Below are 15,587 nucleotides of genomic sequence, written 5' to 3'. Positions count from 1 at the left end.
TAAAATCCATATCAATGGATTATTGTTAGTATACCTGAGTAAATTTGTTTAGTATTACGTTTCCATATTAAAAGATATAAAGCAATATATATATATATATATTCAATAGTAAAACACAATGTTTGTGTACATATATAGAGAGATATACATGAGATAGGAGATTTTAACCTCATTGTCAACTTGTTAGTTGTTAGTGATGAGGAAGAAATCTCATTGTCACACACTTACAATGGGACTTCTTCCCCATCATCAATGGCCAACAATGGGGAAGACCCATCGCAAACACGAAGGATGGGTAACCTTTCGTCAATCATTGGTAATAAGAGAAGAAAGAGAAAATATATTGAATATAGAGATAAGAAGATTACTTGGTTTAATCTATTAACAATAAGAGATGTCATTTTTCAAAACATATGAACGATCAGTCAATTTTAGCCAAACCTCAGGGATTGTGTAAAATTTTCCCAACATTAAATTACTTCCTTCCAGCATTAATCCCCACAAAATCAATAACAATACTTTCACATCAATACCAGCCGAGCAGACACAGTAGTGCGTCTATGGATATACCCAACAAGCTGGGCACTAAAGTCATCCCGTAAATGAGAAACAAAAATTGAGCATTTTACCATCCGAATCAAATTTGTGTAGCATACAGTTACGTCTTGCTCTTGCAGAAGCTTCTCTACTAAGTCAATCCATCGTCAATTATATTAACGCATCCAAGTGCCATGAGCTTATAAAAAACAATGTTTCATGGCCTTTAACAGAATCTACTAGAAGTGCCACATATACAATGAACCCGATGAGCGCTATGCTTAATGCATCTATCATTTGTTCATCATCTGTGGCTTAGAACATGTTTCCATGCCTTGTATAGCCATCCCGGAGAGGGTCATGGGGATAACTTATGATGTATAATCATATTTCATTGTCGATACACATAATGTCTTCCTTTGATAGGTGCATCTTGCCTCTGTCACGTCGAACATTTACTCTTTTCTGGTCTGGTTGGCCTCGCTGCAACACAGAGCAGAACTTTAACCCCAAACCCATCAACAATGATAGTAGGGATGATGACGGATAAGAACATATGTTTTTATCTTAATTATGCTTGAAAAGACAAGAGATACGAGATAGTGCGCCAAATAAGTGACAGGTCAGGGTGCATTTCTATAAGATGTGGGCGTCGGACTTACCTTCCTCAGTACAACCGCCAGATACAGATAAGCTACTTCCCATTCGTCTGCTGACAACGTACCTGGATACAGTAGCGATCAAGGAAATTGTCAAAGCCTGAAGTCTTGAGCACCAGCAAGAAAACTGAAAATCGATATTTCTCATATAGCAGTAAAGGATAACAATATCTAGCACTTGCATGCAAGTTCTAACTACTGTATGAAGAACCAGAATGTGAAAATGGCGAATTATCAAGTTGTTAGTTCTGAATTGGGTGGTGCCATAGTTGCCAAAAGCTCAAGGTGCACTGAGGCGCAAGAGTGCCTAGAGCCTAGACACAAGCCTTTTGGATGCGAGGTGCACATTTAAAGGATCTGTATAAAAATACTTTTACATCATTATTTTCAATATATGCGAACTTATGAGATCGTATATAACAAATAACCAAAACTATTTAACTAAATAATGGGGTGTTCTATTGTTTTCTCAAATTTCTTTTAATTGTTCCTGATTATTACTGGTTAGATTTTAACAAGTTCATCAAAAAACAAAATGAAATTTACATAGGAGCAAAGGTGTGTGCCTTGCACCTCCAGGTGAGGCACACCTTAGCACCTAGGTGGCACCCTCAGCTGCCCTTTGTGACTAGGAATGCCTTTGACAACTATGGGTGTGCATTATTTCAGCAACACAAAAGTTTGAAGTAAGCAGGAAAACCTACTCTGGTCTTGGTTGCCATCTCCCAGAGCACCAAGCCTCCGCATTAGATCCACAAATTCTGGTTTCTTCAAGTATTCGTCCACAAATACGTGCGAGTTCTTCACAAAGACTAGCTCCAAATCATACTGCATAACTCATAAACAATCAAGCTACATCAACCAGAGTTGTTCTGCATCTCAAGACAAAAATCACATGCATCCATCTAGCACAGAGGCTGCCAAAGCCACATGCATTGCAACAGTTTCCACTTTCTAACAGGTTCCATCATACATCTCATTGACAGGGAATTTCATATTATTCACTTGTTTTCTTTTTCAGTAAACAACATGGCAAGACTAGTTTCTATCCTTTCTACAAGGATCAGCTGATGTGTAAATTCTGATGGAAAACAATCATTTTCCATAATCAATATGAGCTGATCTTTAATGTTTAGCAGCAAGGTCATCAGGGAAAAAAAATGTAGTCCAATTTATACCTCTTCTGCCAATGATTTGAAGACATGAAAGGGAACAATCCACTCAGGACAATCAACAGCATCCTGCAACAAAGGGTTTGGTCTTTGCCACATCAGAAATCCAAACTTATTTAAAAAAAAAAGATTGGCAGAATAATATACTAGAAGCAACTAAAAAGAAACTAGAGGTTCCAAATTAAACAATTGCAGGATGGAACCTGTAATTTCTGTTTTAATTTGGCTTGGAAAAGCATACAAACTCAACACCAGGGGAAAAAAGTTTTTTCTTTTTTGGTTGGGGGCGGGGAATGGATGAATACATCAACTGTATCAAAGCAAAAGAATTCTATAGAATCGTACCTCAAGGTGGAACTGATACTTTATACCAAAGGGGCTTGAAGATTTAAATTTCTGAATCACAAAAAAATAAACAATTTATAATGAAAAATGGTAAAATAAAGAAAATAATCTATTGCACAACCAAACTAAATGCAACAAGTATGGGAAAAGAAATCACCTTCTCAGAAAACTCTTCATCAAAACGTATCCAATAAACAGTATTTCCAAAAGCCAGTCCTTCAGCTGCAAAGTAACAGTAGACATGGTTTACCAAGCCCAACAGTTTCAATGCTTATATATTAAGGCCTTTTTGCTTTTGCACACATAGATCAGACCTAGAGAACAAAAAATTCAAAAAGATCAGACCAATTCCCATCATCATCATAAACTACACCTTTCCTAACCAAGTTAGGGTTCGTGGCACAGCATTCATGATTTCAATTGATTTCTAAAAGTCACATTGACAATACAAATCCAAGCAAAGAACAATGTGGCAAAATTCCCTCTAGCAAGGGAATGATGAAAAAAAGTTCCAACATTATCTTCATATGGAAATTTTCATGAGATGGTGATGAATGAAGATAATTGATATGTTTGTGTTCCATCACATAGTTAATATCGTGAAGAAACCCATACCAAAACAAAAGATAATAAAATAATATCAATAAATTGGCAGGAGATGACACTGAACAATTATGAAACATGAATCACAATTAACAGGGGAAGACACTCAATGATCATGAAACACAGGAAAATACATTCCTCTCAGATTGCTGAATTGTCTTGCCAAGTTGTCAGAAATATGTCAGTAATTGGTAATTTAGCACAGAACATACAATTTCTTCCAAGCGGTCATCCCTAACCCATAAATTTGGCCAAGTACAACTTCTGCAGTAATTCAGCTGGCATCAGCAGCTAATGGAGGGTTCACAAAGGAGCATCAGCAGAATATCAGACACAAATTGCACAACCCTGATGAGTTTGTTTTTTTTTTGGATAAATCAACACTGGAAGGTTTTCCGAGCTCAGAACTAAGAATCAGACCCATTAGTTTCTCTTTTTGTTGAGTAGATTGAATATAGGGAGAACCTAGTACATTATTTCATGCTCTTAAGGGCAACCATGTTGAGGCTAATTCCTGAGAGCAGTGGCCAACCATGTCTTCTTCTTTTGTACATGAGAAATACCAAAAGATCTCAAAAACACAAAATTAAATACCGAGTACAAACATATGCTAAAGAGAAAGAAACCCTAAGCCATATGAAAGTCTATTTTAAACTTGCTAACAATTTTTTGGCAGGCATCATCTAACAAATTATTCTCTCCATTTAGGAGGGAAAAGAAAACAAAGAGCAAAACTAACAGAACCAAAAAAAGAAAAAACTGTAAGCCTACAAAATAAAGGTGAACGAACTTGGAAATTGATGGCTAAGACTCAATCATGAATACTAAAAGAATTCATAAACTCCTTTATGCTCAATAAAGAAAAAAGAAGACGACAAAAACAGAATAGAAATAAGACCTTCTCTAAGCTTTTTTATGATAACGTTGGCATCAGGCATAGTTCCAATAAATATGCCTCCAGGACGAAGTAAAGCTGATACATTGGCCAAGGCCCGACGTGCACGTGCCTCAGTTGACCATGAGTAATGCATTGCAAACTGCAAAATTTCAAGTTTCAATGGTTTTAAATTTTGATCTACTGGAGTTTGAATAGTCATAATAATCCATGTCCCTGAATTGCATAAATGATCGGAAACCAAAAATATATGGTATCAATGCTTAGGCAAAAAATGGAACCAATTTTGTCAAAAAGTTGTTGAGAAATCAATGTCTTGGGGCACAATTTCCAAGAAATGTGAATTTTAAATTGTGAAAAACTTACATGGTAAAAGTAACTCATCTTTTGGCCTCCTTTTATTTTTTCTCTTGCCAATTCTTCTTGCCTTATAACTAATATTGCTTCTTAGAACAAAAATCAAATGCCCAAAAATCTCTAGGTAAAAATGCCACAGGATATTGACAGTAGATAATATAACATTCTAACTCATTATCATCATTCAAGGAAAAATATTGATAGTAGATAATATAACATTCTAACTCAGTATCACCATTCAATTGCTACAAACAGGAAGTAAGTTATCTCAACACCAAAATTCACTCACCTGGCAACTGCAAATATCAAATGGTGCATCTTCTGCCAATGCTTTATCAAGGCGGACCTGGTCACCAGCAAGGAACATAAAATGCAATTAAAGCTTTCTTCCAGCAAGAGAAGTTGGACTATTTTACTTATTCTGTTGATTATATACTAATATACTGAATAAAGAAGCTCTTAAGGTCAGAACTATCGAGGTAATTTTATCCCTATTAGGACACTTAATATTTTTATGCTGGTTCATGCAAATGGAGCTGAAACAGAAATACAATCAAGTGGTCAAGAAACAAAGTACACAAGCTAATATGTGGGAGTGGAGGACATCCATACAAGAATTGATGTAAGTTGCAGGGTTAAATCCCGAATTTTGTTAGTCAATAAGCCCCCAAAAATAGATGTCTTTGTCATGTCAAGTTTACCTCAAAACAATCCCCACATATAAGGCGTGCAGGAAATGTGAACTTCTTACGCCGTTGATGATGATCTGCTTCACCATTGTAACGCGTCCGGCAGTCTTCTATCTGCACATGATTGTTTGAACATTAGAGAAGAAGGTTCACTTCTGAAAAAACACATAACCACAGGAGCTGGTGGAGAAATTTCCTGCACACAAATGATTAAAAACTAGATTTCGAGGTAAATTATATACCACAGGATGAAAAACACCTAAAAGATGGCATTCTTATAAAAGGGAAATAGACATATTAAAAGAAGTTATCCAAAATTAGAGAAACACTAACAGGATGGATGTAAAATTTTGGCTTTGTATGGCAAGGTAAAGTCATAAAGGTAGCAGGTGACCAGAGGGAAACGAAAGCTAAAAAGATTGTCATGCAAATAATATATTTTCCTCCCTTTTAGGTAAATAGATGGAAAAAGACCTTAACAACCAGAACAACACAGGGATTCCAGTACCACATATGCTTGCAGAGTGAATAGAGGCCAAGCTTAGCGAGGGATCATAAAAACACTTGCATAACAAGGGAAAAGGGACACAAATCAGACACTGGTTGATCTCCCTGTCAGCATGAGACAATAATCATCATGCTCTTAGCTGATGAACATGTGGTTCCCGGAGACAAATTGATGATGCTAGGAGTTCAAACCCTTAACTTATTATCTGGCAATTAGCACTTTTCTGGGGAATATTTTGCCAGCTTTAGGTGAGTAACAATTCAGTGCTTGGATTGTAAACCCCTGCCCTCGGGTTTAAATGTGGAACTTAGGTTTTACGAACCATTTTGGGGCTCCCAGCCAAGAAAGATTAGCGGAGGACTACTTCTGAAAGCTGGTCATGTCTCATGTCTCTGCACATGGTTTTGATTTATTTGGCAACTAACCTAATCACAGAAAAGCAGCACACTCCATAAGACAAGAGGCAGATCTCCCACCATACAAAATGTACCTGTCTTGGTTGGTATTTTACGCAGAACTATTATTAAAGATAATACATGTAACTGTTAATTGCATAGATCGTGGAGGTATTACTACCAACTAATTTGTTAGCTCATTACAATGATGAAACCCATTAACGAATAAGGTTGTTAAGAAAGAAATATAGTCTTAAAAGTTAATAAGGAAAATTCACCAAGTTCTATTTGATGTGTGCTCAAACACTTGAGTGCATCCACTTCCACATAAATTTGCATAAAAAAGGCAACAAGAACTAATCATTTACCGAGCCTTCAGCAATATCGACGCCAACATAATACCCAATTTTCGCCTTGTCCCATTTGATTAAATCTCCACCCTAACCAATGTAAAGTAAGCAGAAAGGATATTATTTCATATAATCTACAATATCATACATAAATATAGACACATGTGAACGTTGCCACTGTCTATGTTCACAGCATGGGAGCTTTTGTACCTTGCCACAAGCAAGATCAAGAACTGCATCTCCTCGCTGTGCATAAAGATGAATCAAGACGCTTTTAATCTGTTTAACAGAAACAAAAAAAGGATAAACTAAAAGAACTCTACAGTTGATACTTCAGTTATCAGATATGCAAAGCATATACCCAATTGTTAAGCTTCTTTAAATGGATTATAGGACTAGCTTCTCGCTCTTCTAGAGTTTGATTCATCCTTGCACTATAATGGTCAGCTACTTTTCTGGCAAAAATCTTTGTACTCTCATCCTCCAGAAAATGAGCATCGCCTGCCCAAAACACAACAACAGATTGCAGCACAACAGATTAACATCAAGATTCAACACCCTATATGGCTGCTAGAAAAATGTAGCAAGCCAATAGACTATCAATTTCCCTCTTAGATATGCCCCCTTTCCACCGAAGTACTTCAATATAGAGATATGCAACAATCAAGATACGCAAAATGTTACTCAAAAACAAAAACCCAAGCTCGCAAATCGGATGAAATCCAAAAAATTACCTTCTGGGTTGTATTTGAATTTGGAGTGAGAGGGTCCCTCCGAGGCCGACGAAGACGATTCTGGGTATCCTCTCTTCATGCTACTGATCCAAACTGGCCTTTTTTTTAGTTCTGGGTATTGAACGGAACAGATTAATGAAGGTTTGCCTTGCGTCGATTAAACGTTTGTTTGTGTTTCCGAATCGAAGAAAGATGCGGCGAGTGGAGGGAAATTTTGAGAAAACCCAAGAGGGGAAAAGTGTTCGACCGAATGCCTTTTGAGAAAGGATGTGAACAAAATTTACAGACGCTGCTCTGTACAATATCGGAAGGAAGGATGCGTTCTTCGGTTCCAATTCTGAAAGAAGTCGGCGTTATATATTAAAAACACATCATCATCTCTTATTTTCGTATATATTAAAAATAATCGTAAATTTCTATTGAAAAGTTTGAATTTGAAATCTTATATTCGCACTCTTTTTTTTTTTTTTTTTTTTACTGAAAAAGGAAAATTTCAGCTGCTTGAGATATGAAAAAAACTGTATTAAAAATTATTTAAGACATTATTATTATTTTTTTCATTCTTAAAAATCTAAATCATACGACGAACTACCAGAGCAAACCTAACAGAGTTGGGGGCTTTAGACGATAAAATTTGTTGAGGCCTTTCGATATTAATTTTTTTGATAAAAAAATAAATAATACATTTTTTCATAAATATTTCATCATTTTATTAAATAACAAAAATTTAAAATTCAATCAACTACAAAAAAAAATAATAATCTCTTAACGATAATAATTTTTTAACTAAAATATAATGTCTAAGAGATAGGAAAAAAAAGCCAAACAACTTACAATAATAAATAAAAAAAATAAAACTAATTTTTCTTGAAAGTTTAAAAAGATCAGTGGGAGCAAAAAACTATACATTCATTATTCTCTTATAGAGAGAAACAAAACATAACATTAAACTGATAATATTAAAGGATAAATTCACCAATAGCAACTTTTTATTCTACAAATATGTGTTAGACTGTATTTATCTTTATATAAAATTAATTTTTTTTCTCTTTTGAGATGCAAAATTATTGATTAAATCTCCATAATCAAATTTATCTAATAAATAATGGATTTTATGGGGAACACCATAGCAACGGTTAAAAAATTTCTAAAATATGAGGCTTTTTAATTTGGGAGCCTAATACCATGACATAAATGGCTTAAGGGTAGGGCTGCCTGCGAACTACTACTTTCTACTTAAATAAGTAATAAACATTTTATTCATATAAATTTTATTTAAAATAATAATGCTAGTTACTTTACTTGAAAATAATTAACCTCATTAATAATCTCTTTTTTATTGACTTTATGTAGGTACGTTTATTAGATTTTTTTTTCAATTTATGCAAATAATTTAAAACTATTTATATATTTTTTATAACCATAAAGTGAAAATAATTAATTTATTCAATTATTATTCCAACCAAAAATCTATTTTTAAACTCTTATAAAGTCATGATATGGATCTAGAAATATATGTTGGGGAGGCTGAAATTTTAAAAAGTTAATGTAATAAAATTTTTATATAATTAATGATAGGATTTATGTATGAAATTAATAATAAAAGTTAATTTTAAAAAAATATTATTTATATTTATTTAAAATTAATGATAAGATTTGAGTGAATTTGATCTTGCGCTAACAATTTTTACTTATAAATGAATTATAATCAGAAATAAAGAGGTGCACATCCCAAAATTTGGGGTGGGTTAAATTTTTTTTTTTAATTGAATTATTATTAAAAGAAAAATTTAGATTGAAAAATTGAATATGGTAGTGGACTGTCCCGAACTTCAACTCATAGTAGCTCATTAGTTGATCCGCCCTTCTAACGAGCCCATGGTAGCTCACTAGTTGATCCACTCTTCTAATGAGGGCGGACTGAAAGGTAAGGCCACTATGACCTATGCCTAGAGTCCCAAAAAAAGGGGTTCAAAATATTTTCAAAAGTCAATCTTGTTTGTTATACAAAATTAAAAATAATAGAATTTTTTTTATTATATTTTAAAAAATCCTTAAATTAATAATGACTTAGGTCCCAAACCCCTTGAGCCAATCTGCCTCTTACATAGGGTTGTGACACAGGATTGTTCTTGACATTTTTAAGATATTAATATAATAAATTAACAATTACTAATAATGAATTATTTTTGCTTAATGATAGAATATTTAGATCACTTATTGGGCAGAATGGTTTTAAATAGAAAGAAAAAAGTGAGAGGGAATGGGATCTGAATTTTGTTTTATAAGTAGGAATGGAATCACTATTTCATTCCATTACTACGTTTGGAAATATTTTATTTTGATAAAATGAAATAATAAAAATAATTAATTGAGAAAAAATCCTTTTATATTATAAAAATTAAAAAATCTCATAAAAAATGATATTTAATTTAAAAAAATCATATAACTACAAAATATATGTTAAAAAATTGTTTTCCCCTTTTAGCTAAAATATTAAATAAAAACTAAATAAATATAATTTCTTATTTAATTTTTAAATAAAATTAATTTAACAACGCTGGATGACGATAAGCAGTGGGGCACATAGTGGGTGGCAATGGTGGGTGGTAAATGGCGACAGGCCTACATTACTACATATGTGGCAATATCTGATTAGAAGAAAAATATGAGGGTAGTAAGGTAATCATGCCATTCATTCCATTGAATATAAAGGATCTTCTTATCCATTTTGTGTCGGGGTAAATTTAAATATAAAAAATATAATTTTAAAAATAAAATAATAATGATAATGTTATAATATAATTTTTTTATAATTATTTTTATAGCTTTTTATATTTTGATAACGTCTTATAATGATTTTATTATCAATTTTATTAAATATATTATTTTCAATATACACAACTAAGCTATCATTCATCTATTGGTTTCTAATCCTATTACACAATCGATTACTTATAATGTTTATTGCATAAAATACTTTTTTAACTGTAACAATAGCATTCAAAAAAAAAAATCAAGAATCGGAAAAGAAAGTAAAAAATATAATAAATTTAGAAATAAAATGAATTAAGACTCAGGAGTTAGTGAATTTGGGTCATTTAGCCTATTTAGACTAAGTTTTAATACAATAATTTTACATTTATTTTGGGGGTTGAACTTGAGTTAAAAATAATATAAAATTATTATTTTTTTTTAACCTAGCCCAGTGGAGACAACTATATCTAGTGGGCTCACTTGGCTCCGCCCTTGGAAAAGCCTTTCTATCAAATTGAGAGAATGACTATTTCTTAAGGAATTCTATTATTTCATATCAACCAAATTATATTTTGTGAGAATCTCATTCCTATTCCTATTCTTATTCCGTTGGTATTTATTTTGCTCGATCAAACGTGACGTTAATGGATCAAAAAATGTGATAGTAGTTGAAAGAAATGCATACAACCATTACATAAAGTTATCCAATACATGCCATGAGGATTCTTTGATATTTGAGTTAAAAGTTGATCAAATAGCCTAATGAAAATAAAGAATATTAGTTGAAATGCATACAACCACTAAAGTTATCCAATTATATGCCATGAGATTCTTTGACACTTGAGTTAAAGTTGATCAAATAGCCTAATGAAAATAGGGAATATGCAGGCTATGTTGCATGGAAACGAAAACGGGAAACGTTTTTAATAAGAAATAAAAACGTGGAAACAGATATTTTTCTAAAAAAATAAGCATAAAAAGCGTTTTAATAGGACTGCTAGCAACTACAAGATAACCAGTGCCAATGAAGACTCATGGTGGTCCTTGTTGATTATAGTTTAATTTTTAAATAAATTTTAAACAAAAATAAGTTTTTATGCTATGATAAAGTTATTTTTTATTTTATTATGGCCTAGATGTTAACAGTTCTAGCTAACAATTTTATTATTGTGTTTTTAGCTCTTCTAAACTAAACATATAAAGGGTAATTTAAAAATGTCACTTTTATGTCCAGAGCTTTAAAACACCAATATAGAATATTTTCACATATATAATAGAATTGAATAGATTTACAATTTCTAACCATGTCAACAATAATTTTGAAATTTTCTGTTTGGCTTAAGATAACATTAGAAATCCAGAAGAATATTTTAAAATCTTCTTAGTGTTCTTGTTTTTATTCTCTTATCTTGTTGCAAAACTAAATAAATATATATATTTTTTACTTTCTCACACTTTTTTTTTTTCTAATTTTCCATGCATTTGTATTTATTTCTAATAGGTAGAATAAGTTTTGTATTTTTTTTTTCTAATAGGTAGAATAAGTTTTGGTGGGCTAAAGCGACGGGTTTATTTCTTTGACAATAATTATGGCTCAAATTGGATATTTTTTAGTTGTGAAAGACTCTTATGATCATATTCATAAGAGTTATTATATCAATTAATCCACTTTACTTAAATGATTTATTCGAGACACTTCTAAATAAGTCATACTTTAGTAATTCCGTTACTTGTTATCATTAATCTGTAATGACTTTTTAAGAATTGTCTAACTCGATTAAGATTGTTTGGGAGTATTCAAGACAACACCCAAAATAATTCAAAGCAAAGCAACCCTTATGTTGGTTGTTAAAAAAAATAAGTCATTCAAACATTAAGATAGTCGATATAGGTGGTTAAAAAAAATTGATCTTGTAAGGATTCATCTTATTCTGCCTCAAATAAGATAGTGTTAACGATTTTTTACTAGGAATCAAGACATGGAGGGATAAAGCAAATCCATGATTGTTAATCCCCACTCTACTCGACAAATTTTGTCATCGTTTTACCTTTAAACTTAAAATTATATATACAATATAATTTGTATAAAATCATATATTTTATTTTTTAAAATATTATATCCATTTTTTAATAAGGAAATATATATATTTTTTAATTACATGTTTTCATTTGTAAGTATATATATTGTTTAATTATATGCTTTGCATTTTATAAGTAAATATATATTTTGATATATATGTTTTAACTTTTAACATTCAAGTCCATGAAACAACACTGTTTCTTGCAATTTGTCATGTTGAATGGCAGAAAACAGTTTCTTCCCGTTAAATTTGTAATCAAGGAATAGCAATTTGCTCAAGAATTATTATAAAATAACTCATATAAAATACTTAATTTTATTTTTTGAGGAATTAGGGATCTCTTTATTGAACACTATTGGGATTACCGTTCTTGTGCGGTCCCCACAGCTCGTGCCCTCGATTTCGATAAAGAAGATAAATTACAGATGAAAACTTTACTTCATTACACAGGACAAACAATCTAACTTATGACCTATTGGTGTGAATTTTAACTTATTATGACTCAACCACTTGACTTGTATTTGGGGGGGCCATTAAACACTATTGCCTCATTGAGATATGGGACAGGGTCTGGGGTGGGATTAAGAATGAGAAAAATCACTTTGCTCCGAACCCATGTCGTTGTCATCCCTAATTGTTAATGTTATAAAAAAGAGAAAAAGCAAAAATGAAATGAAATTTCTAAAAATATCCTTTTGTTATTTTTAGTTATTTTTTTCAAAACTTTCCCAATTCTTAAAAATAAAAAAATAAATCAAACATGAATAGGGTTATAGTACACTCAATTCGTACAATAGTCAAACTTTTTTTCTTTTCTTAATTTCAAGATATTTTTGGCAATCTTTGAGCCCAATCTTGTCTAGATTGGCTTTACTTACAAAAGAAAGATAGGGCTCAATCCCTTAGTGGATTCTTTTACGCTTAAGTAAGTCATTGTACTAAAAAATGACACAATAGTGATGTAATCAATTCTTAAGAAATTGTGCCTTTATATAGGTTTATTAAGGGGTTGGTAAAGGTCAAGATTATGTTGCGTGGATGGATAGAGTTGATCATTTGGGTGAATTTGGCAAGCTAGCTATGGGTGTGGGCTTGGGCCTAAATTGCCTTTTGTATTCTTTCTTCAGATAGCTTTGGCTTTGGGTCCAGCCTTGAGCTTATTCTAAGTAGGTCCAACTTCTCAGGCTTGATTTTATTGGACCCTTTGATTGAATTTGTGCTGCTAGGCTTAGGTCTTGCCCTTAAGAAAGGCATTTTCGTATTTATCCCTAGAGTTGGATGTCCTATCATCACTTGCCTTTGCTTCATGGTCTAAGTTTCAAAGGTTAGTCTCGAGAGTAAAGTAGGAGGTCTTTTCCAGCATTTTTATTTTAGGCCAAGGATGAATAAGTAGCTACAACCTTACTATGGCAAAAGGAGCGAGTGCCAGTTAGCCTTCCCGCTAGACTTCTAAGAAAGAGGCTTGGCCTAGGCCTTCTTTATACTAGGCATTTCAATTCCTTAGCTTTTCCTTTTAGTCCCAAGTCCTCCTTAGTTTATTTTTTCTTTCAACCAACTAGGTATATCTTCTTCTTTCGAGCAAAGTAGATATATAAAGGGTGATTTTAAGCAGGAGAGTGAGCTCGAGCTCAAGCTTAGGTTCTTCTCCAAGCTCGAGCTCCTTAGGTTTCAATGGTAAATCTAACGTTGTAGTCATGGGATAGGGGTAGTAGTGTCTTTAAAGATAGATAATAAGGGTTCTGAGAGTTATGACTCAAACTCAAATGCTCATTTTATCGAGAAAGTTACTCATTTCAGTAGAGAAGTAGCTGAGACTTTCATGGGCAAGTATAGTCTTTTGGAGGATAAGTATTGCTATACTCATTATAAATTTCATTGAATCCATGAAGCCCTTGAGGGCACCTTAATCATCTACCTAAATGCCCTTGAAGCCAATCTTTATATTCCTATCTATCCTATGGCTACAAAGGTGTTTTATCTCCTGGAGATGAATCCTTCCCAATTAGTCCCGAATGGGTGGAGGATTTTTTCCTCATTCTTTAGCTATTACATAGCCAAACAAATCCCTAATAGCTAACAAATCCCTTATATTATTCAAAACATAATTAGCTTTGGTCGAGCTTGGGCATTTTTAAGAGCAAGTGAGTGAATGATTTTTTATAAAGCTTGATTTTAATCATGATGAATTTTATTGATTGTCTTTTTAAGCTTTGGGTTTCCTTGTCATCTTGTAGATCCCCTTTGATTAAATATGCCACTATTATATCCATTCAACTGGGCTCATTCTTCGTGTATAAGTGCTCGACTACCTCCTTGATGCTCTTCTACAACAAAGACTTGATGAGTACTGCTCGGAGTTACTTGAGAAGGACAAAGAAACAATCTTTGCAAAGGCATCCGTTAGAGTGTTATGAGATTGAGGGATAACCTCGATGTTGATGGCTTTAACCTTCATAGCTAAACCTTTGACCAATACTAGATATCGGGCCATCCCCTTCTCTCAAACTTCGAACTCCCCTGTCACATATCGTATAATCAAGTTAGAATCATATCGTACTTATAGATATTTCACTTTTATTTGCTTAACTAACTTGAGTTTGGTAATGAGGGCTTCGTATTCTGTCTCCTTATTGGAAGCCTTAAACTCAAAGTGCAAAACATATGACCAAGTTTGACTTGCCTTACTACACCCAAGTTAGAGCTTCCATTAATATCTTGGGACCATAAGTGATTGGTTGGCATTTTTGAGAACTTGATTTACATTGTCTTGGTGATGAAGTCAGTTAAAACTTGTCCTTTGATACCTTGTCGAGGTCTATATTCAACATTGTAGCTAATGACTTTTATTGTCTAGCTGAGCATCTTTTCTAAGAGATTAAGCCTTCCCAAGATTTGCTTCAAGGGATGGCTTGTTAGGATAATGATTGGGCGTGCTTGGAAATACTGTATGAACTTCCAAGCTGATATCACCAAGGTGTAGACAAGTTTTCCCATAGAAGTGTATTGAACCTTGACCCTAGTAAATCTCTTACTAGTGTAATACACTAGCTTTTGCTTATTTTCTTCTTCTCAAACCAAAATCGAGCTAAATACTTTCCCTGCTAGTGTAAGGTAAAGGTAAAAGGGCTCATGTGGCTCGGGCTTGGTAAGAACTAGGGGTGAGCTTAGGCATTGCTTGAGCTTATCAAAAGTCTCTAGAAACTTCGATGACTAGACAAATTCTCGAGTTTGGAAAGTAACCCTAAACAAAGAAAGTTGTCTTTTTGTAGAATGTGAGAGAAAATGCCAACCATTTTTCCCATTAACCTTTGTATCTCCTTTAAATTTCTCAGTGGGGTCATGTCAAGGTTGAACTTTCTCTTATTAGGATTAGCCTCAATTCCATAGTGATAAATAATAAACCTAATAAACTTTCTTATTGTAACTCGAAAAACACAATTGGTCGAGTTTATTTTCATGTTGAACTTCCTCAAATTCTTAAGGTATTCCTCAAGGTCGACTCGAT

At 33.0% G+C, this 15,587-nt stretch overlaps 1 protein-coding gene across 1 annotated transcript; it reads right to left on the bottom strand.

Moving 5' to 3' along the window:
* Window positions 1-603: 603 nt before the first annotated feature.
* Window positions 604-7,581, bottom strand: LOC127812295 (mRNA cap guanine-N7 methyltransferase 1). The gene is made up of 13 exons (XM_052352707.1): window positions 7,245-7,581; window positions 6,872-7,011; window positions 6,721-6,789; window positions 6,529-6,600; window positions 5,270-5,371; window positions 4,858-4,914; window positions 4,215-4,353; window positions 2,871-2,935; window positions 2,714-2,764; window positions 2,375-2,437; window positions 1,901-2,024; window positions 1,200-1,261; window positions 604-1,020 (listed from the first exon to the last, which is right to left on the bottom strand). The coding sequence occupies exons 1-13, from the start codon at window positions 7,321-7,323 to the stop codon at window positions 922-924; spliced, it is 1,122 nt and encodes a 373-aa protein (XP_052208667.1). The 5' UTR covers window positions 7,324-7,581; the 3' UTR covers window positions 604-921.
* Window positions 7,582-15,587: the final 8,006 nt, after the last annotated feature.

The sequence above is a fragment of the Diospyros lotus genome, chromosome 10 (genome assembly GCF_014633365.1).
Source record: "Diospyros lotus cultivar Yz01 chromosome 10, ASM1463336v1, whole genome shotgun sequence".
Lineage (NCBI taxonomy): Eukaryota > Viridiplantae > Streptophyta > Magnoliopsida > Ericales > Ebenaceae > Diospyros > Diospyros lotus.
The sequence above is the reverse complement of the archived record's forward strand: the minus strand, read 5'-3'. Positions and strand labels throughout refer to the sequence as shown.